This window comes from Chionomys nivalis, chromosome 8, assembly GCF_950005125.1.
Source record: "Chionomys nivalis chromosome 8, mChiNiv1.1, whole genome shotgun sequence".
Taxonomy (NCBI): Eukaryota; Metazoa; Chordata; class Mammalia; order Rodentia; family Cricetidae; genus Chionomys; species Chionomys nivalis.
Window position 1 is genome coordinate 90,147,139 of NC_080093.1, and position 23,129 is coordinate 90,170,267.

Sequence of the window (23,129 nt, forward strand, 5' to 3'; positions counted from 1 at the left end):
GAAGGCACCGTGACACGACTTTCACTATTTCTTTTCCCAACAATTTTGTATTAACCCCTTTTTAATGTTACAGTCTACCTGAGAGGGTACATATGCTAAAGTTTCATTTTCTTCTATGCAAGTCTTGTGAGTATAAAAACCTTAAGCTGAGCTCACTTGGCACACATTGCTGTGATCTTAGAAGCCCACATCACAGAGGATCTTAGAGAATAAAATCTTTGAAGAGATATATCTTAGGTTCGTTATATAGTTGGTACCACCCTAACCTAGTACAAAGAAGACATGGTCAGGATTTACTTTCCATTTCAAACTCACATAGCACTGAGATACAGCTTTCATTTCAACTTGAGAAATCTCTAGTGGCCCCTCACATCATTTAATGCACGTTATTAGTTATTAATAGATAGAAGGCTTTAACGAAGATAGTTTGTACTTCCTTAGAAGAATGAAATTGGTAGAAAAATGAAGGGTGTATGTGTGTAATTACATTTGCATTTCCAACCTGAGACAATATTCATCTTGGTGGCACAGAGGGAAATGCCAATGCTGAGATAGTAAATGATATCAAGAAATGGAGTTTTGCTCTTCATGAAATTATAATCAGAAAAAAATAAATGAACTTGGAATAGAAAACCTCCAGGGTTAAAAAGAGTACTAAAAAAACAATATCAAGAGAAATATGTTGTATATATTGTTTGCATTATTTAAAAATTTGTTTAGAAACATCAATACCATCACCAGGAGGCCATATTCCCAAAGTGAATGTATGCTTGTATTTATGACCACAAAAACACAACTAGAAACTCTATCATTTACTCTATACCTTAAGTAGATTTCAGGTTTTACATTATGTGTATGAGAAGATTTAAAGCAAAGATGAGAGTTTTAATTCATGTGCTTAGAAGCTTTGGCTCATGGAAATGTTACAATTGTTGATGACAGTGCTTAGAAATTTCTTTCGTCTTTACTTGAGGCCACTTAATCTCTCAAGCTAATTGTCACAGAATAACTAAAATTAATTTGATAAATTTCCTCATTAAAAGCAGAAAAATCTGTAATAAATAAAAAATCAACCGTGTTTTCTGTTTGTTGTGCATATGCATTTTACTAAATTTAAATGTAAATAATAATTAAACTGTGTTTGTCATATACAGTTTGGTCATTCTTATTCATTATCATAATGGGGTGTTTTAGGTGTTTTAGACTATTGATAAAGAAGAGGCCACAGTCCTTGATTTCGCAATCTGATTCTCTTTATCTTGTGTGTATGTTTCGACTGGAAATTAAATATTTTTGTGTCTTAGTTTGCTGATCTCGTGAAATGATGATTGCCATAAATCTGATAAGTTGGGCCTCATGATGTTTCCAGTAGATTTAATTAGCTAACAAATACCAACATTTAGACCACAGTGTGGTTAACTGAACTAAAACCACAACATATTTTATACAATTAAAGAGCAGAATCACCTAAATATTAAGTATTTTTATTGTGTTTTTTAAAATGTAAATTATTATGATCACCATAGTACAGTAGAATAGATGATAGAGGTGACTTTCCTGAAATCATCTTAGATTGCATGCTAGTCATCCATTTTAAATCCTTTTTCCTATATCTCTTCTTAAAAAGTCCAACTGTCTTCAATATATAGTTAATTTTTAATTAAAAATATCAAAACAGCTAAAAAAAGAAAGCAATGAATATTGGCAAACATGGAGGAAAATTAAATAGCAAAATTGAAATAAAAGGGAAAGGGAGGGAAGAGGGGAAGAGCCAGATAAGAATTTTAAAAGGAGGAATTAATAAACGAATAAATCTTCAAAAATAAAACTAAGTTTATTTTGTGTTGACCATCTACTGCAGATCATGGAGTCATTCATTAAATGTGATTTGTTTACCCAGTGAGACTCTGCTGGAGAAAATAAACAGAGCTTTCCTTTGTGATCAATTACCAATTAGAGATAGCTTCTGCGAAGGAATGGGACTGTGTCTGCTCCACATCTCAGTGCTGGGACTTCATCTGGCTTAGACCTGTGCAGGTCGAATACATGCTGCTGCAGTCTGTGAGTTCCTATGTGTGCCAGTTCTGTTATATCCAGAAGGCATTGGTTCATTGGTGTCTTTCATCTTCAGTGGCTCTTAAAGTATTTTTGCCCCCTCTTCTACAGAGTTCTCTGAGTACTGAGGCCGAGGGTTTTATGGAAACATCCCATTTAGAACTGAGTGTTCCATGATCTCACATCTGTGCACTTTGTCCAGTTATCTGTCTCATGTTTGTTCCCATTCTTTGCAAAAGGAAGTTTCTAGGATTATGGCTGAGCAAGACACTTAGCTATGAGTATAGCAGAATTTGTCTAGTTAAATATTCCAAAACAGCATTATCCTCAATCAAATCTACTTTATTTCAGTGCAACATAATCATTCTGATATAGAGATGAACAAACATTTTCTGTTAAGGGCCAGATAATAAATATTTAAAGTTTGGGTATTATATCATCCCAATCATGGATCAGCTCTGCTGTGACAGCAGGGAAGGAGTCATCGCACACAGAACCAAACATGTGACAATAAAACAATATTTACCAATCTGGGAGGCTGTCTCTGACCTCAGTGCCATTGTTTCTGACCCATCTGCACTACTGGAATCAATAAATCTTTAATTTTAGTAGTCTGAAAGGTAAGCTATTTTTTACATACAAAAATCTCAGCTAACAGATGGAATTGATAGGAATGTGGAATCAAACTGACAGCGATCTGATCTTTGGAGACTTCAAGATGTTAGCATCCAAGAAGTGGAGCTTTGATGCTTCTTCAACACTGCGTTTCTTGTCTTAAAAGAGACCAAATCACATGCTCACATTCCATCTAGTGAAGCACAACCATGGTGCCCCACAGTCTGCAAAGCAAGACTCAGGGACAAAAGGAATGGGCGCCATAGTGAAGGATGATGGATATTTAATTTAATCAGATATTGAAACCGATATAAAGCTGATTTCAGGGGATTTGTACTTGTTGGTTAGTACATTTAGTACAGCTGTATATTCAAAATAGTCAGCTATTCTAGTCCAGGAATCACTCAATTCATCTTCATTAATTTCAATATGAAATTATCAAATCATCTTGTAACAATAATTAATAAAAAGGAGATCATGGATTTTGAAAAGAGCAAGTGTTTGGGTAGAAGCCTCACCCCAGTCCCTGACATTTATATATTCAACGAGTCTGGAATATTCCGGTGGAAGCCTCATCTCAGCCCCTGACATCTATATACCCAAAGAATCTGGAATGTTTGGGTGGAAGTTGCATCCCAACGCCCTCTCACCTAGGAGTTACCTCAGTCCAGACTCCATTTCTGAGAAAGCCCAGCAAATGATGACCCCTTCCCAGAGATGCTCAAGACCACTCCCACAGGGTATTTAAAGTGTACCCCAGAGAACAAACACGTGGTTTTCTGGTCTTTCTTCCTGAGTTCCTCTTTGGAGGGCTGGAAAACCATCTGGGAACGTTTGTATCCATTAAACCTGGGATTATTCTCATTTGGTTTGGTCTTATTTGGATTATTGCATTGGTGGAGGGGCTTATCTGAGTCCAGAAACTTTTCAGCAAGAAGGGTATGTGGGACAGTTTTGAGGAAGGAAAGAGAGGGTATACACTACGTAATTATGTTCCAATCCAAAATATTAAAAGAAATATTTTAAATTCCCATTATAGATAATAAAAAACCAAGTGAGAAACTCATAAAAATGTTGTTACCACAAGTACAATAATCCAACTCTCAATCTTGACTTTGTAAAAATTATAAGAAAAGTCTGAACTATGAAATTAAAATAATGTACTTAATTATTATAAATAACAAATTAATAAAAAGCCTTTAATATAAAATTTAATGCATGATTTTATTATGTTTGGGAAAACAACTTGTCCTTTAATACCTACTGAGGCACAGACCATATCAGTCAAAAGAGGGTAGTGACCTACTTGCCATAGGAATACACCCTCACTGAATTCTGGCCCTGGCGACCCTTCCCCAAGCCCCAGCAAGTCCCTGGTTGGGCTTCTGGGCCCTACCCCTCAACTGCAGAAGATTTCAACTCAGCATGCCCAGGTCACACGATTAAAAATGGGTGAGTGACCTCTCTGCCAGTGGAAACGTACTGCTTTCTGGATCCTGTTCCTTGTGACCCTTTCACAGGTCAATACTATCTACTGCTGCTGGGTCCCTACCATCCATCCCAGAAGTCTTATTCTACTGAGGCACAGACCACACCAATAAAAACCACCCTCACCAGTGGACAATCAGCCATTTCCCGGAACTCCAACAGACTCCATAGGCCCATATACAGTTAACACCCTTTGGAAGAACAGCTCCAGCAGCTCTACTGGAGGCCAGGACACTCCTGTGTACCCTAGAAGACGGTCTAGACTTTCCATGAGGCCATATCAGATCAAGGGACCCAAAAATCCAATGGAGATACCCTACTTCACCTGAAGATTCACCAGTCATCTAAACTTTTGGCCACTTCGTGAAGAAAACCAAAGAGGGGTGTTACACTCAACCCTGCCCCTCCCCCAAGTTTGCCATTTTGTCTGTGGGTCCTTGGACTACCAGGCTCCTCTGCCTCTGTGCTGATGAGTTCCATCCAGATGGACCCTGCCCTCCCCCCAAGTTCGCCCTTTTGTCTGAGGGGTCCTTGGAATACCAGGCACCCTTGTCTCTGTGCTGAGGAGTTCCATCCAGACAGGTGAGTGTGTGCTGTCCCCGGGGCGGACTGTTCCAGTAGGGAGCACAGGGCCCCTCAGCTGCTGCTGCAGGGTCTTCTTTGTTATACATGACCCTGCCTCCCCCAAGCCTGCCCTATTGTCTGCAAGGTCCTTGGCCCAGGAATAGTTCCTGCTCCTGCACACAGAGGGGTGAGTGTCTGCCGGCCAGGCAGGCCGGAAGGACCACACAAGGGAGAACAGGGCACCTTCAGCTTCTGCTGCAGGGTCTTCTGTGTTCCAATCGACCCTGCCCTACCCCCAAGTTCCCCCTTTTGTCGGCGGGGCCCTAGGACTACCAGGAGTCCCTGTTCCTGTGCTGAGGAGATCCATCCAGACTGGTCCTTGGCCCAGGAACAGTTCCTGCTCCTGCACTGAGGAGATTCACCCAAAGAGTCAGTCACAGCAAAGATTGGACCAAGGCGCCAAGACTCTCCTGGCTGCATTTGAAGGAAGAGATGGGCAGGCACCAATGCAAGAATTCCTCCAACAACATGAAAAGCAACATGATAACACCAGAATCCAGCGAACACACAACAGGAAGACTTGAACACTCTACTCCAGAAGAAGTAGAAGAAATCGACTTTAAATGGAACATTATGAAAATAATAGAGGACCTAAACAGGACATGAAAAACTGCCATAAAGAAATGGAGATGACAAACAAAAAGGTAGAAGAAATGAATAAATCTCCCAAAGAAACCCAAGAAAACCAAGAAAAGGCAATCAAACAGGTAATGGAAACAGTTCAACACTTGAAAAATGAAATGGAGGTAATGAAGAAAACACAAACCGAGGGAAGGCTGGATATGGAAATCCTTGCATGCTATTGCTGTACATCAGCATATTTCTGATTTTCTTGAGCTACAAAATGCTTGCATGCTGCTACTCAATAAACCTACACTATTTAGCTGAAGAAAATGTGTATAAATATATTCCTTATCAATGAAATTCACAATTTATTCACAGAAAAATACATTTTTTGAATCTTGGTGTCTGTCTGGTTTCATTTTATTTTTTTATTATTTTATTTATTTATTAATTAAAAATTTCCATCTACTCCCATCTTCCCATTTCCCTCCCACTTCCCCCACTTTCCCTCCCCCTTGCTCTCTAGTCTTTTTTTTTTGTAATTTGTTCAAGTCTTTTTTTTTGTTTTTTTTTTGTTTTTTTTTCTGTTATTTTTTTTTATTTTAATAAAATTTCCAACTGCTCCCCGTTTCCCATTTCCCTCCCCCTCCTCCCACACATTGCCCCCTCCCCCACTCCCCTCCCCCATCCCCCCTCCTCTTCTCCTCCCCCCAGTCCATTCCCTCTCCCTCTTGATACTGAAGAGCAGTCCAAATTCCCTGCCCTACAGGAAGACCAAGGTCCTCCCACTTCCATCCAGGCCCAGGAAGGTGAGCATCCAAACAGGCTAAGCTCCCACAAAGCCAGTTCATGTATTAGGATCGAAACCTAGTGCCATTGTCCTTGGCTTCTCATCAGCCTTCATTGTCTGCCATGTTCAGAGAGTCCAGTTTCAACCCATGCTTATTCAGTCCCAGTCCAGCTGGCCTTGGAGAGCTCCCAATAGATCAGTTCCACTGTCACAGTGGGTGGGTGCACGCCTCGTGGTCCTGTTTTCCTTGCTCATGTTCTCCCTCCTTCTGCTCCTCATTTGGACCTTAAGAGCTCAGACCGTTGCTCCAATTTGGGTCTCTGTCTCTCTCTCGATCTATCGCCAGATGAAAGTTCCTGTGCCATTCTCCTTGGCCTCTCGTCAGCTCTCATTGTCCGCCACATTCAGAGAGTCCGGTTTTATCCCATGTTTTTTCAGTAGCAGTCCAGCTGGCCTTGGTGAGCTCCCAATAGATCGGCCCCACTGTCTCAGTGGTTGGGTGCACCCCTCATGGTCCTGACTTCCTTGTTCATGTTCTCTCTCCTTCTGCTCCTCATTATAACCTTGGGAGCTCAGTCCGGTGCTCCAGTGTGGGTCTCTGGCTCTATCTCCATCCATCGCTAGATGAAGGTTCTATGGCGATATGCAAGATATTCATCAGTATGATTATAGGATAGGTTCATTTCAGGTTCCCTATCCTCAGGTGCCCCAATGAACTAACTGGGGACATTGCCCTGGGCATCTGGTAGCCATTCCAAGTTCAAGTCTCTTGCCAACCCTTAGGTGGCTCCCTTACCTAAGGTATGAGTTTCCCTGCTCCCCTATCGAACCTTCCTTTATCCCCAATCACCCCGATTCCCCCAGTTCCCCTCATCCTCTCCTTCACACTTTTCTCTCCCCATCACCCCTCATCCCCATCCCACCCCACCCCCAAGATTCCAATTTTTTGCCCATCAGTCATGTCTATTTCCCATAGCTGGGAGGATATCTATATGTTTTTCCTTGGGTTTACCCTCTTGTTTAGCTTCTTTAGGATCACAAATTATAGACTCAGTGGCCCCTATCCATGGCTAGAAACCAATTATGAGTGAGTACATCCCATGTTCTTCTTTTTGGGTCTGGGTTACCTCACTCAGGATCGTATTTTCTATTTCCATCCATTTGCATGCAAAATTCGAGAAGTCATTGTTTTTTACCGCAGAGTAGTACTCTAATGTGTATATATTCCACACTTTCTTCATCCATTCTTCCATTGAAGGGCATCTAGGTTGCTTCCAGGTTCTGGCTATTACAAATAATGCAGAGAAATAAGAGAATTAATGGAGGTAATGAATCAAATGGACTTAACAGACATCTATAGAATATTCCACCCAAATAGGAAAGAATATACCTTCTTCTCTGCAGCTCATGGAACCTTCTCAAAAATCGACCACATACTCGGTAACAAAGCAAACATCCACAGTTACAAAAAAATATTAATAACCACCTGTATCTTATCAGATCACCATGGAATAAAGCTAGAATTCAGCAACAATGCTACCCCCAGAAAGCCTACAAACTCATGGAAACTGAATGGTCAACTACTGAACCATACCTGGATTAAGGAAGAAATAAAGAAAGAAATTAAACTCTCTAGTCTTAAGAGAAGTCAAGGTGCTCTGCCCTGTGGAAAGTCCAAGCCCCCCCATCCATGTCTAGGAAGGTGTGCATCCAAACGGACTGGCTCCCAAAAGGCCAGTACATGTAGTAGAATCGAAATCCGGTGTCATTATCATTGGCTTCTCAGTCTACCCTCATTGTCAGCCACATTCAGAGAGTCCGGTTTGATCACATGCTCGTTCAGTCCCAGTCCAGCTGGCCTTGGTGAGCTCCTATTAGATCAGTCACACCATCTCAGCGGGACACACACACACACACACACACACCTCGCAGTCCTGACTTCCTTGCTCATGTTCTCCCTCATACTGCTCTTCATCTGGGCCTTGGGAACTCAGTCCAGTGCTCCAATGTGGGTCTTTGTCTCTATCTCCATCCATTGCCAGATGAAGGTTCTATGGTGCTATGCAAGATATTCATCAGTGTGGCTATGGGAGAAAGCCAGTTCAGGCACCCTCTCCTCTGCTGCCCATGGACCTAGCTGGGGAAATCCCCTTGGCACCTGAGAACCCCTCTAGAGTCAAGTCTCTTGCCAACCCTAAAATGCCTCCCTTAGTTAAGATATCTTCTTCCCTGCTCCCATATCCACCCTTTCTCCATCTCAACAATCCCATTCCCCCAAAATCTCCCCAATCCTCCCCTTCTCCCTTCGCTCTCCCCAATCCTCCCCATCTCCCTTCTCTCTCCCATCTCCCCTTCCACCCAGCCCACTCCCACTGCTCCCAACTTTTTCCCAGTGATCTTATCTACTTCCAATATCCAGGAGGATAACTATATGTTTTTCTATGTGTTCACCTTTTTATTTAGCTTCTCTAGGATCACAAACTATAGGCTCAATGTCCTTTGTTTATGGATAGAATCCACTTATAAGTGAGTACATACCATATTCATCTTTTTGGGTCTGGGTTATCTCACTCAGTAAAGTGTTTTCTATTTCCATCCATTTGCATACAAAATTCAAGATGTCATTGTATTTTACCGCTGAGTAGAACTCTAAAGTGTATATTGCCACACCTTCTTTATCCATTCTTCTATTGAGGGGCACCTAGGTTGATTCCAGGTGTTGACTATTACAAATAATGCTGCTATGAACATAGTTGATCAAATGCTTTTGTAGTATGATTCAGCATCTCTTGAGTATATTCCCAAGATGGGAATCGCAGGATTCTGAGGTAGGTTAACTCCCATTTTCCTGAGAAACCGCCACACTGATTTCCAAAGTAGTTGCACAAGTTTGCATTCCCACCAATAATGGATGAGTGTTCCCCTTACTCCATAACCTCTCCAACATAGGCTATCAATAATGTTTTTTATTTAAGCCATTCTGACAGGTGTAAGATGGTATCTCAAAGTTTTTTTGATCTGCATTTCTCTGATTGCTAAGGAGGTTGAGCATGACCTTAAGCGTCTTTTGGCCATTTGAACTTATTCTGTTGAGAAGTCTCGGTTCAGTTCAGTACCCCATTTTTTTTATTGGGTTAATTAAAGTTTTAATGTCTAGTTTCTTGAGTTCTTTATATATTTTGAAGATCAGACCTTTGATGCGGGGTTGGTGAAGATCTTCTCCCATTCAGTAGGTTGACTTTTTGTCTTAATGACAGTGTCCTTTGCATTACAGAAACTTCTCAGTTTCAGGAGGTCCCATTTATTCATTGTTGCTCTTATTGTCTGTACTACTGGGGTTATAGGTGGTCTCCTGTACCCATGTGTTTCAGACTACTTCCCACTTTCTACTCTAACAGGTTCAGAGTGGTCAGATTGATATTGAGGTTTTTAATCCATTTGGACTTGAGTTTTGTGCATGGTGATAGATATGGATCTATTTTCATTCTTCTATATGTTGATATCCAGTTATGCTAGCACCATTTGTTAAAGATGCTTTCTTTCTTCCATTGTATAATTTTAGCTCCTTTGTTGAAAATCATGTGTTCATAGGTTTGTGGATTAATATCTGGGTCTTCGATTCAATTCCATTGGTCAACATCTCTGTTTTTGTGTCAATAACAAGCTGTTTTCATTACTGTAGCTCTGTAACAGTGTTTGAAGTCAGGGATGGTAATGCCTCCAGAAGTACTTTTATTGTATAGGATTGTTTTTGCTATCCTGAGTTTTTTGTTTTTCCATATAAAGTTGATTATTGTTCTCTCAAGGTCTGTGAAGAATTTATTGGGATTTTGATGGGGATTGCATTGAATCTATAGATTGCTTTTGATAGAATTGCCATTTTTACTATGTTGATCCTCCCAATCCAAGAGCATGGGAGATCCTTTAATTTTCTGGTATCATCTTCAATTTCTTTCTTCAAAGACTTAAAGTTCTTGTCAAATAGATCTTTCACTTCCTTGGTTAAAGTTACCCCAAGATACTTTATGCTATTTGTGGCTATCGTGAAAGGTGATGTTTCTCTGATTTCCCTCTCTGCTTCTTTGTTCTTTGTGTATATGAGGGCAACTGATTTCTTGGAGTTGATCTTGTATCCTGCCACATTACTAAAGGTGATTATCAGCTGTAGGAGTTCTTTGGTAGATTTTTTTTTGTTGCTTATGTACACTGTCATATCATCTGCAAATAACGAAAGTTTGACTTCTTTATTTCTGATTCGAATCCCCTTGATCTCCTTCTGTTGTCTTATTGCTATTGCTAGAACTTCAAGCACTATATTGAAGAGGTATGGAGAGAGTGGACAGCCTTGTCTTGTTCCTGATTTTAGTGGAATGGCTTTGAGTTTCTCTCCATTTAATTTATTGTTAGCTGTCCACTTGCTGTATATAGCTTTTATTATATTTAAGAATGAACCTTGTATCCCTAATCTCTCCAATACCTTTATCATAAACGGGTGTTGAATTTTGTCAAATGCTTTTTCAGCATCTAATGAAATGATCATATGGGGTTTTTCCTTCAGTTTATTTATATAATTGATTACATTGATAGATTTTTGTATGTTGAACCAGCCCTCCCTCTCTGGAATGAAGCCTACTTTGCTCATAATGTATAATTTCTTGGATGTGTTCTTGGATTTGGTTTGCCAGTATTTAATTGAGAATTTTTGCATCAATGTTCATGAGTGAGATTGGTCTGTAATTCTCTTTCTTGGTTAAGACTTTGTGTGGTTTTGGTATCAGGGTAACTGTAGCTTCATAAAAGGAGTTTGGCAATGACTCTTTTGTTTCTATTTTGTGAAACACATTAAGGAGTATAGGTATTAGGTCTTCTTGGAAGTTCTGGTAGAATTCTGCATTGAAACCATCTGGTCCTGGGCTTTTTTTGGTAGGGAGGTTTCTGATAACAGCTTCTAATTCTTCTCGACTTACAGGTCTACTTTAATTGTTCACCTGGTCTTGATTTAATTTTGGTATATTACACTTATCTAAAAAATGTCCATTTCTTTCACATTTTCCAATTTTGTGGCATACAGGCTTTTGTAGAAAGATCTAATGATTCTGTGATTTTCCTCTGTGTCTGTGGTTATGTCCCCCTTTTTATTTCTGATCTTATTAATTTGCATATTCTCTCTCTGCTGTTTAATTAGTTTGGATAGGGGTTTGTCAATCTTGTTGATTTTCTCCAGGAACCAGCTTTTTGTTTCATTGATTCTTTGGATTGTTTTCTGTGTTTCTATTTTGTTGATTTCAGCCCTCAATTCGATTATTTCCAGTCTTCTACTTCTCCTAGGTGAGTCTGCTTCTTTTTTTTCTAAAGCTTTCAGGTGGGCTATTAAGTCTCCAATGTGTGCTTTCTCCATTTTCTTTAAGTGGGCACTTAATGCTATGAACTTTCCTCTTAGCACTGCTTTCATAGTGTCCCATAGGTTTGAGTATGTTGAGTCTTCATTTTCATTGAATTCAAGAAAGACTTTAATTTCTTTCTTTATTTCTTCCTTGATCCAGGTGTGGTTCAGTAGTTGACTGTCCAGTTTCCATGAGTTCATAGGCTTTCTGGGGCTAGCATTGTTGTTGAATTCTAACTTTAATCCATGGTGATCTGATAAGACACAGGTGGTTACTACAATTTCTTTATATCTATGGATGTTTTATTTGTTACCAATTATGTGATCAATTTTTGAGAAGGTTCCATGAGATGCTGAGAAGAAGGTATATTCTTTACTGTTTGGGTGGAATGCTCTATAGACGTCTGTTAAGTCCATTTGGTTCATTATATCTGTTAGTTCTCTTATTTCTCTGTTATGTTTCTGTCTGGTTGACCTGTCCATTGGTGAGAGAGGAGTGTTGAAATCTCCCACTATTAGAGTGTGGGGTTTGATGTATTCTCTGAGTTCTAGTAATTTTTTTTTACATATGTGGGTGCTTTTATATTAGGGGCATAGATATTCAGGATTGAGACTTACTCCTGATAAATTGTTCCTGTTACGAGTATAAAGTGTCCATCTCCATCTCTTCTGATTGATTTTAGTTTGAAATCAATCTTGTTAGATATTATTATAGCCACACTCACTTGTTTCTTTTGTCCATTTGATTGGAAAACCTTTTCTCAACCCTTTACTCTGAGGTGGTGTCTCTCTTTGAGTTTGAGGTGTGTTTCTTGTAAACAGCAGAATGTTGGATCCTGTTTTCATAACCATTCTTTTAACCTGTGCCTTTTTATAGGTGAATTGAGTCCATTGATATTAAGTGATATTAATGACTAGTGGTTGTTAACTCTGGTAATTTTTTCTGGTGGTAGTGTTTGTGTGTTTCCCTTCTTTGAGTTGTGCTGGTGGAGGGATGTCAGATGCTTGTGTTATTATGGGTGTTGTTGGCTTCCTTGGTTTGTGCTTTTCTTTTTAGTATTTTCTGTAAGGCTGGGTTTATGGCTACATATTGTTTAAATATATTTGTGTCCTGGAATATCTTGTTTTCTCCATCGATGGTGAATGCAAGCTTTGCTGGGTACAGTAGTCTGGGCTGTGTTTTGTGCTGTGACTTAGGCATCTGGAGCTATGATGTTTGTGGTTTTCTTGATGTAGTTACCTGGTTTGTTCAGTGGGTGTTTCATAATTTGGTTGCTTTGTTACAATCTGACAGTTTGTGGACCAGAAGAATGATGCTTGCTTCTAAGTCTTTGGGTTTCACTGGGTTTTAGGATTCAGACCAAAAGTGGTGCCAGGACTTGAATTATTGGATCAACACTGGATTTTAACTCCAAGCAGTCTCAAAATTCTTCAGAAATTTGGTTAAATGATAGGCTAACAGGCAAGTGAACGATTCTGAGCCTGCAATTCTTTTAAGCTGGGCATTGGGTACTGCTCCAGGAAATGTGGCAGAGTTTTCTAGGTTTTGGTTATGGATATCAGTGAGTCTGAAGTGAATTGAGGTGAACAAGGAGGAAAGACTAGAAAGACATGCAGGAGCATGTCTAAGAGTACTCTGGAGAGACAAGGATAGAGGAAGGGAAGGCGGGTACAGGTAGCCTACCTTGTCACAGCCAAGTATAGTGAATGTGATGTCCTTGATAGAAATTGATTCTGCGGGTTAGGCAGGTCATTATGAAGCCTGTGTAGTTAGTTTTCTCTGTCAGATTTAGGAGTTCTTTTGGAGACTGCTAGTCTTGCCCTTATGCAACAAATTTTTACCTTCTTGGGATCTCTCATTTCTTTCCTGAGAGCACACTTAAACAAATACATGTATAATTTTTTATATTTCTGTGAACTGTGTAATTTTAGTTATTTGTTATACTGAACATTTTTGTCTCTTTTTTCTCTTTCTTTCTTTCTTCCTTCCTTCCTTCCTTCCTTCCTTCCTTCCTTCCTTTCTTTCTTTCTTTCTTTCTTTCTTTCTTTCTTTCTTTCTTTCTTTCTTTCTTTCTTTCTTTCTTTCTTATTTTTATTTATCAAGACAGTGTATCTCTGTGTAGCCCTGGCTGTCTTGGAACCAGGCTGGTCTCAAACTCACATATATCCACCTGCTTCTGCCTCCCTGACTGCTGGGTTGAAGATGTGTATGACTACCACCTGCTACATTTTTGCCTCTCAAATTGTTATTAGCAGTTGTCATTATATAAAGGGGAAGACTTCACTGTGGCATTTTCATACAAGTACCTCATTGATTTTGGTATTTTTACAGCATCCTATATTACTGTTCTTTACTAGCCATTCCTTGTTCATTTTCTTGAGAGCTCCTACATTCATTGTGAGAGAAACCTGTGGCCTCAGAGGTGATCCAGATACAGAGAGCTTAGAAAAACAAACTAGAAAACATGCCCAAGAGGATTCATTAGTTTGCCGTTTCCTAGATTAATGTTCAGGGGAGGCATTTCAGTTGGGAGGTAATTCTCTCTGAAGACATCAATAGAAGAAGGAAGAGAGGAGGCCACAAGCTTAGAAGACAAATTAATGTGCTTCGCAACAAAGCCTCAGCTTACCTCAGTCCTCCAGTGCATATATATGGGTCCCTTTGGACATATCTTCCAATTTCTACTTTTTTTTCATACACCTTAGATCTTTACAGCAGCAGGAATAAAGAAATCTGAGCATCTGGACCCAAGACAAGTTGCATAAATGACATGGTGCTAGAGGATTTCCTTCTATGCAACTTGCTAAATAGAAACAGTTTCTACTCATTTTCAGATGTCAAAACTGGAAGACAGCTTAGCCCATAGGACAATACCCAAAGAATGTTAGCTGTTGTTTGCTGTCATGTCTGTCTCCAGAGAACAGCTGTAAATAAAAGGAAGGAATAGAACAACCGTGTCACCTGACTTCTAAAGAATTCCTCCCATACATACTTAATCAACTTAGCAAAACAAACCCACTAGGTAGTGCTGAAAAGCCACTTCTGCCCTCCTTCATGCTCTCCGTGTTCATGTTGCTGAAGTGGAGGAGAGGTTGTCAGACAGCTAGTCCTCTCATCACCAGAGGTAAGGAATTTGTTCCTAATTTACTTAAATGTGTAGCATGTTAGCATGTCATGGCAATATAAAGAATCCAAAGCAGAACTGAAAGACAAACTACGGTATCAGATTAGCTATTGCTTTGTGTTTCACTGTCTTTTCAATTGCTCTGTCTTAGGACTGATAAAGGCATGTTCAGATCCCATGAGTACATGTATATCTGCTTTTTTTGTAAATGCACATTACTTTAAATTGCAACAACGGAAAAGTTTTTGCAAAGATGACATTGTGTAGTGCTTTAACAATAGAAATGTACTCTTCTCTACCAAGACCTTTGTATGCAATTATGTACTAGTCTATCTTTGGGTGCTTACTAGTATTTGAACGAATGTTGATGTCATCTATCTATGAGTCTTGCAGTAGTGATGCACCCTGTGTATTTTTGTAACAATACATCTGTGTGTGACTGTACTCAGACATCTATGTGTTATGCTTTATGAGATTAAAGTCCAGAACTGAGTCCTTCCTTTCCAGCAGTAATTTCAATACCACGCTTCAGAAGTTTTATTAAGATACAATTAAAAGATAGGAATTTAAACATCAACAAGGAAAGTTATTTATACACAAGAAAGGCAGCATATCATTATTGGAAACTCGAGGTGTTAACATAAAAACCAGATCTATAAAACTCATCAATAAAATTTCATTGACTCATCTGTTTCTAGGCAATTAAAGATATCATTCAAAATGGAATTTTGGAACTCCACCTTGGGAAGTGGCTTCATTTTGGTAGGAATTCTGGATGACAGTGGCTCTCCTGAACTGCTCTGTGCCACAATCATAGCCCTGTACATGTTGGCTCTGATCAGCAATGGACTGCTGCTCCTAGTCATCACAATGGATGCCCGGCTCCATGTGCCCATGTACCTCTTCCTTGGACAGCTCTCTCTCATGGATCTCCTCCTCACATCAGTTATCACACCCAAGGCTGTTATCAATTTTCTACTCAAAGACAATACCATCTCATTTGGGGGCTGTGCCCTTCAGATGTTTCTAGAACTCGTACTGGGCAGTGCAGAGGACCTCCTTCTGGCCTTCATGGCCTACGACAGGTATGTGGCCATTTGTCAACCTCTGAACTACATAATCTTGATGAGTCACAAGGTCTGCTGGCTCCTGATAGCCACATCATGGATCCTGGCATCCCTGACAGCTCTAGTATTTACCACCTTCACCATGCAGTATCCCTTCTGCAAATCTCGGCAGATCAGACACCTGTTCTGTGAGATCCCTCCATTGCTAAAGCTGGCTTGTGCAGATACATCCACATATGAGCTCATGGTTTATTTGACAGGCGTCTCTGTGTTGATTCTCCCTCTTACTGTTATTCTGGCCTCTTATGTGCGAATACTTTATAGTGTACTCCACATGCCATCAAATGAGGGCAGGAAGAAAGCCCTCGTCACCTGTTCTTCCCACCTGACTGTGGTTGGGATGTGGTATGGGGGTGCTTCATTCATGTATGTTCTTCCTCATCAATTCCACAGTCCCATACAAGACAATGTCCTCTCTGTTTTCTATACTACTGTGACTCCAGCTCTGAATCCTCTCATCTACAGTTTGAGGAATAAGGAAGTCACTGGGGCTTTAAGGAGAATTCTTGGAAAACGCTTGTTGCCAACACAATCTACTTTCTAGGTAGTTCTTTCTAATACCTGCCTTCATAATATTCCTGGTTAAATCAAGCCATTAAAAGTATTTCTGTTGAATTTGAAGTATAGAAAGGAAACTACTCTGATTAATTCTGTGTGAATCTTTTCTTTGTGAGATATTTATAGGATAATTATCTAGATCCCAATAGTGGTGCCATATATGTGCTGAAGTTTTGTAGTAAGACTTAAGTCCAATCAAGAAGTTCTTGGTTGCTTCCATGACTTCCAGGCACAAGTAAGCTTGTCTCTCCTGGAAGGTCATTATCATAGCTCACAAGTTCTAAGATATAGTAAGACTAATAATTCCTTTCTTCCTGTTTGACTATTCTTTCACCAATAAACAGACAATAGAGAAGGTTCCACGTCAATACCAGTTTGATTTCTCCATGTTCTATGATCCAAGCATGCAGTGTCTTTAATAACCAATTGCTGCCATAATGTTCTGGAGGGTAACTAAGAGCAATAATAATACCAACTAATATGAGATTTTACTGTCCAACAATAGAGATAATCCATTCCTACCTTCAGGCTTTTTAATTTGTTAGCCTCTGGTGACTAATAGGGGTGTCTAATACTTATATACCTTAGTTAGGGTTTCTTTTGCTGTGAAGAGGTACCATGACTATGGCAACTCTTATAAAGGAAACAACTTAATTGGGGCTAGGTTACAGATCAGAGGTTTAGTCCATTACCATCATGTCAGGAAGCATGGTGGTGTGCAGACTGATATAGTGCTGGAGAAAAAGCTGAGAGTTCTACATCTGAATAAGATAGCATCAGGAAGAGAGAGTCATGCTGGGTCTGGCTTAAGCAGCTAAAACTTCAGAGTCTACCCTGTAACATGACACATTTTCTCCAACAAGGCCACGTCTCCTACTAATGCCACACCCTATGGACTTATGGGGGCCATTTTCATTCCAACCACCATATTCCACTCCCTTAACTCCATAGCTTGCAGTCATATGATAAAATAGAAATGCATTCAGCCCAATTTTAAAAGTCTCCATAATCTACTACATTCTCAACCCTGTTCAAAATACTTATGCAATGTCTTATGTAATAGTCTATAAATAAAAATGAAAAGAAGATCACACACTTTCTATATACAATGACACAGGATATACATTACTGTCAAGAAAAGGGAGCATAGTGAGGAAATACTAGACCAAAACAAAATGGAAATCCAGATGAACAAACTCTGAACTCTGCATCCTCATGTCTTATGTCAAAATTGTCTTCAGATCTCCAACTCTCAGTTGTGTTGACTACAACACACTTCCTGATGTCTCATGGGAAGTATCTATCTGTGTTGTCTTAGTCCTTACAACAGTGCTTTGAAATAGCTACCATTTTACTGGGTTTTATAGTTTTCAGACATTGGTTTAAAAAAAAAACTACATTCATATTCAAAGTTAAATAGGAACACCTAGAATTATGATGCTCTAGGAATTTAAAAACCAGAAGATTAGTAAGGGATGTTTATTTTCTTTCTAGCCACTTTTACTGGGGTGAGAAAAAAATTCAATATAATGGTAAGTAAAACAAGAGTCCTACTGTCCTGGAATTTATCCAATATAAAATAAATATTGATCTTATTTCAAATGGTCACAAAGGCTATGAGGATGATAAGGTGAGTTAAAAAAGAATAGGCAGGCCGGGCAGTGGTGACGCATGCCTTTAATCCCAGGACTCGGGAGGCAGAGGCAGGTGGATCTCTGGGGCCAGCCTGGTCTACAAGAGATAGTTCCTGGATAGGAACCAAAGCTACAGAGAAACCCTGTCTCGAAAAACCAAAAAAAAAAAAAAAAAAAAAAAAAAAAAAAGAATAGGCAGTAGGCAGTTGACTTCAGCACTGATTTACATAAATATATGCATGAGAAATTTCTCAAGAGCATTATTAGTTGCATACCTAAGAGATTGACATATTTTATTAGTATGATCACATAAACACACAGAAACCATCATTACACATATTTCATAGCAATAATCAAATCAGTTACATTGCACAACATTTTAATGATGTCATATACTACAACTTATAATTTACAGGTCAATTTTGTCTTAGAACTGAAGATGTAATCATTACATTCCTGATGTCTCATGGGAAGTATCTATGTGTATTGTCTTAGTCCTCACAACAATGCTTTAAAATAGCTACAGTTTTATTGGGTATTATAGTTTTCAGACATTGGTTTTAAAAAAAAGAAACTACATTCATATTCAAAGTTAAATAGGAACACCTAGAAATATGATGCTCTAGGAATTTAAAAATCAGAAGATTAGTAAGGGATTTTCTTGCTAGCCACTTTTACTGGGGTGAGAAAAAAATCAATATAGTTTGATTTACATTTTACTGATATCTAAGGATGTTGTTGAATATTAGTCCTCCTATGCCCATTCCTTATTGCAGGGCTTATTGCAGGACCGTGGGATATCACAAACCAAGATGACAGCCAACTGCCCAAAGCAGTTATGAAGCCCAGACGATGGGTAACAACAAAGACAAAGAAGTGAGTTTAAAGGAGCACTCAGGGAGCAGAAATTCAGAATGGGGTAAAAGAACAAACCAGTATTTTGTGAATTTGTGTAGAACATTGTCATGATCTGGTGTCTGTAGTGAACCAGATTTCCAGGTAATTAATTAAAGCTCATTTATGTATTTGAAATTCTCATTAAATATGATGTGCTGAGAGTAAACAAGTGATGTTAGGAGTGTCTTCTATCTATCTGTTGCTTTCATTGGTTAATTAATAAAGAAAACTGCTTGGCCTGATAAGTCAGAACATAGGTAGGCAGGGAAGACAGAACAGAATTCTGGGAGGAAGAAAGCAGAGTCAGGCAAACACGATGAAGCTCCGGTCCGAGATGGACATAGGTTAGAATCTTCCTGGTAAGCCATGACCCTATGGTGATACACACATTACTAGATATAGATTAAAGCAAGATATGAGAGTTAGCCAAGACGAGGTTAGATATAATGGGCAGGTTGTCTTTAAATGAATACAGTTTGTGTGTTGTTACTTCCAGGGCTAAGCTAGCCATGCGGAAGCCAGGCAGGACAAAAAGCAAGCCTGCTCACCTCATCACTACAAACAAGCTTTTTTATCCATGAGTTCACGGTTTCTTTTCAAGAATGTATAGACATTATATTATCCATTCAAGCTGGAAATGATGCAGTGAGAGATTCTTGAGTGAGAAGAAAGAAGTTATACAGCAGTAACCTGAGAACTTCTACAGGGACTAAAAAGTTAAGGGACTGAAGAGAAATAAGAGAAAAACTGTAAGTGAGAGGAAATGGGGATGGTTAAAGATAAGAGAGAGTGGTCAAGAGTGTCAGTGCTGCTGAAAGTTTAAAGCAAGACTCTAAGGAACGGGCTGGTATGTAGGGTACACTAATGACTTTAGCATTATCAGGCCTCTGGGAATAAGAATGGGACATTTTGGGGGATTGAGTATACCAAGCGTAGGATAGTGAATGTAGAAATCCCCTTTGTGGTTCTTTTCTTATATAGTAAAGCTAAAGAAAGGCGCCGATAATGGATAGACAGGGCTTCAACATGATGGGGCAATCGGTATTAAAATACAGAATAATCAAAGAAACCATATCAGTAGGAACTTATTGTTTTTTTTTTTGTTGTTGTTGTTTTTTGTTTTTCGAGACAGAGTTTCTCTGTGGTTTTGGAGCCTGTCCTGGAACTAGCTCTTGTAGACCAGGCTGGTCTCGAACTCACAGAGATCCGCCTGCCTCTGGCTCCTAAGTGCTGGGATTAAAGGCGTGCGCCACCACCGCCTGGCTAGGAACTTATTGTTAAGGGACAAAATATGAGGAAGGTCAAGAAAATTGGGTGGCAGGTTATTAGAGAATTTTAGAAGTTGGTAGGTGGGTGTGTCACAGGTTCTCTGTCATGTGAGCCATTCAAAGTAGGAGAGTCACCCCAGATTTGAATTTTAGGCTCTCTGGCAGCAGAGAGGAACAGTTTCTGAGAACTGAACCTTAGTTCAGGATCATCTTTATTGGTTGTATGCAAAGGTTATGCCCAGGATACAAGTTCCTCATGTCAAATCCCCTTTTAGTTATTCTTTACATTATATAAAGAAAATCATCAAACCCTCATAATCTATTGTCTTTATCATGTACTGTTTGCAGGATCCGATAATGCAAGTGTGCCTGGATAGTCTTGTGACCAAAGGTATGCAATGGATGGATAACCCCTTCAGAAAAACAACTCTATAAATCATAGAAAACCATCGCTATTCTTTACATGTCTTCTTCAAGGTCCAAGTACCTTCAGCAAATACTGATACATTATACTATTGCTCTACAGACAGTGAGAAAACTGTAAACTTTCATGTTTATCCTAGATACAGTGATTCTACTAGATTCTCACTGCATTGTTGGTTGAAGAAAATTAACCTAGGCTGTTCATATATAGATAGATAATCTCTGATTTGTCAGAGAGGATGTAGTGCCATCCATTTGACTCACTGGTCAAAGAACAGGAAGAGTGCCATATCATCTTTCTTAGACTCAGCTCTATGCTTTTAATTTTGGCTTTTTAAATTATAAATTAGGTATCATCAGCATAATAAAACCTAACCATAAGTAGAACAGCTTTTCTCCATTGTTCAAGTAAGGAAACATGTACATATGTACATGTTGAGGGAGCTGCGGGCTGTGTTCCTGCCACCCCAGCTCCTAGTTGCCTGGCTAGCTTATGCCCTGAAATAACAACACACAAACTGCATTCTTTTAAACACTGCTTGGCCAATTAGCTCTAGCCCTTACTGGCTAAATCTCATATCCCGATCAACCCATCTCTAATAATCTGTGTAGCATCAGTCTTACCGGGAAAGATTCAGCATGTCTGACCTGGCGGCTGGTTGCATCGCGTCTGGCTCTGAGAGGAGCTGCCCTGCATCTGAGCTCTCTTCCTCTTCCTCCCAGCATTCTATTCTGTTTACCCCACCCACCTAAAGGCTGGCCAATCAAATGGGCCAAGGCAGTTTCTTTATTAGCCAATGACCTTCCTCCATCATGTACATATATATAAAATATATAATATATATATATATAATATATATATATATATTACAACCTATCAGTGCTGGGTCTTCTGGGACATTGGCTACTGTAAAATAATTCACACACACATATACATATATATCTATATCTGTCTATCTATCTATCTATCTATCTATCTATCTATCTATCTATCTATCTATCTATCTGTATGTATGTATGTATGTTTGTATGTATATATTACAGTAGCCAGTAGCCCATAGGACTCAGCATTGATAGTTTGTATTGTTGCATTGGGTAGTTTATTTAACTTTGGGGCCTTCCTTGCAGTCCTTTCCAAAAGGGAAAGAATACCATTGTCTTTAGCAATGGCAGAGTTCCTCACAAGAGCATAGGAAACACAAATTTTAGTGTTCAAATGTAAGGGATAGGGACTTGAGAGATGGCTCCGAGGTTGAAAGTGCATACTTTACTTGCAAAGGATGCTTTCTGGGAAAACCACCTGAAACTTCAGATACTGATAGATCCATTACCTCTGCCATCCAGATTTACATACTCACATGTGTATATGTATACCCACATATTTGAAAGTCATAAAATAAAATCCTTTATAAAAGATGAGAGACTGGACAAATTAACACTCATTCACCAGAAAACCATGCAGTCATTGAAATGATTTCTTAATATATAATCCCCATTAGGGAAAAGTTTCACTTATGAAACTGCATATAAAGTATGAGTCCACTTTTGCAGAATAATGAACATCTAATATGTGTGAATTTAGTTATTTAATTACTCCCAACATCAGTTTCCTCATCTGCAATACGGAGACAATGTTGGTATAAGAACTCAATGGGATTGTATTGAAGCTTCATTAAAACAACGCAGGAAAGTTCTTGCAACAATGCCTAGCAAACAAGAAGCATTGAATTAATGTAGCCACTTGTATTATTGATATTCTCAAAGAAGGTATCAGTGGGACATTGCTTATATTAACAGTGTATATTCTATATGGTGGTATTATGCTGTGGGCACTCCTTCAACCAATATCCTTTAAGATACTGGTACACTTTGGGCATGGTCTTATGCACTATAAATGCAGACATAAAGCATGCATGGACCCCTTGGCAGCTGGATTCTTTTCCAGTTCACAAAGCACACAGAAGACTTCAGATAGCTACTCTTTCTGTGAGTTTATCCCCAGATAAATAAACCTTTGTTATACTCCATTCTATTGTGGAATATACTCCAGGCTTTTTTGGAACTCTCTTGTACACCAACAAATTGATGTCTATATGTACTATACATGCAAATGAAAGGCATGCAAGGGCCTCTTGACTGCTAGATTTGATTCTAGTTCCCAGTGTATGCAAAGAACTGTGGATATCACTACTCTTTCTGTAAACTTATCCCTAGATAAATAAACCTTTGTTATACTTCATTCTGGGCTACTGTAGAACTCTTTTGTATGTCATTGGTATTATGGATAAGTTTTATTCTTGCTTTGTGTTTTCTAGGTTTTTCTTTTGTTTGATACAGAGTCTCACTGTGTAGCCCTGCTTGAGTGAATCTCTGCCTTGTCTGGAATCTATTATGTAGGCCAGGCTGACTGGAAATGCATAGAGATCCACCTGCCTCTCCCTCCCTAGAGCTGGAATTACAGGTGTATGCCACCATACTGGGATGTTTTGTCCATCACAGCTGTCAGTGTCAAAGGCGGGGTGGAGGTGGAAATATTTCCCTCAACACCACATGGCAGATCAGCATAGTGCAGCAGTTA

General features: G+C 39.3%; 1 protein-coding gene across 1 annotated transcript; it reads left to right on the plus strand.

Moving 5' to 3' along the window:
- Window positions 1-15,364: 15,364 nt before the first annotated feature.
- LOC130880221 (olfactory receptor 2AG1-like) lies at window positions 15,365-16,315 on the plus strand. Its single transcript, XM_057779160.1, has one exon. It carries the CDS (start codon window positions 15,365-15,367, stop codon window positions 16,313-16,315), a length of 951 nt encoding a protein of 316 aa, XP_057635143.1.
- The last annotated feature ends 6,814 nt before the right edge of the window (window positions 16,316-23,129 follow it).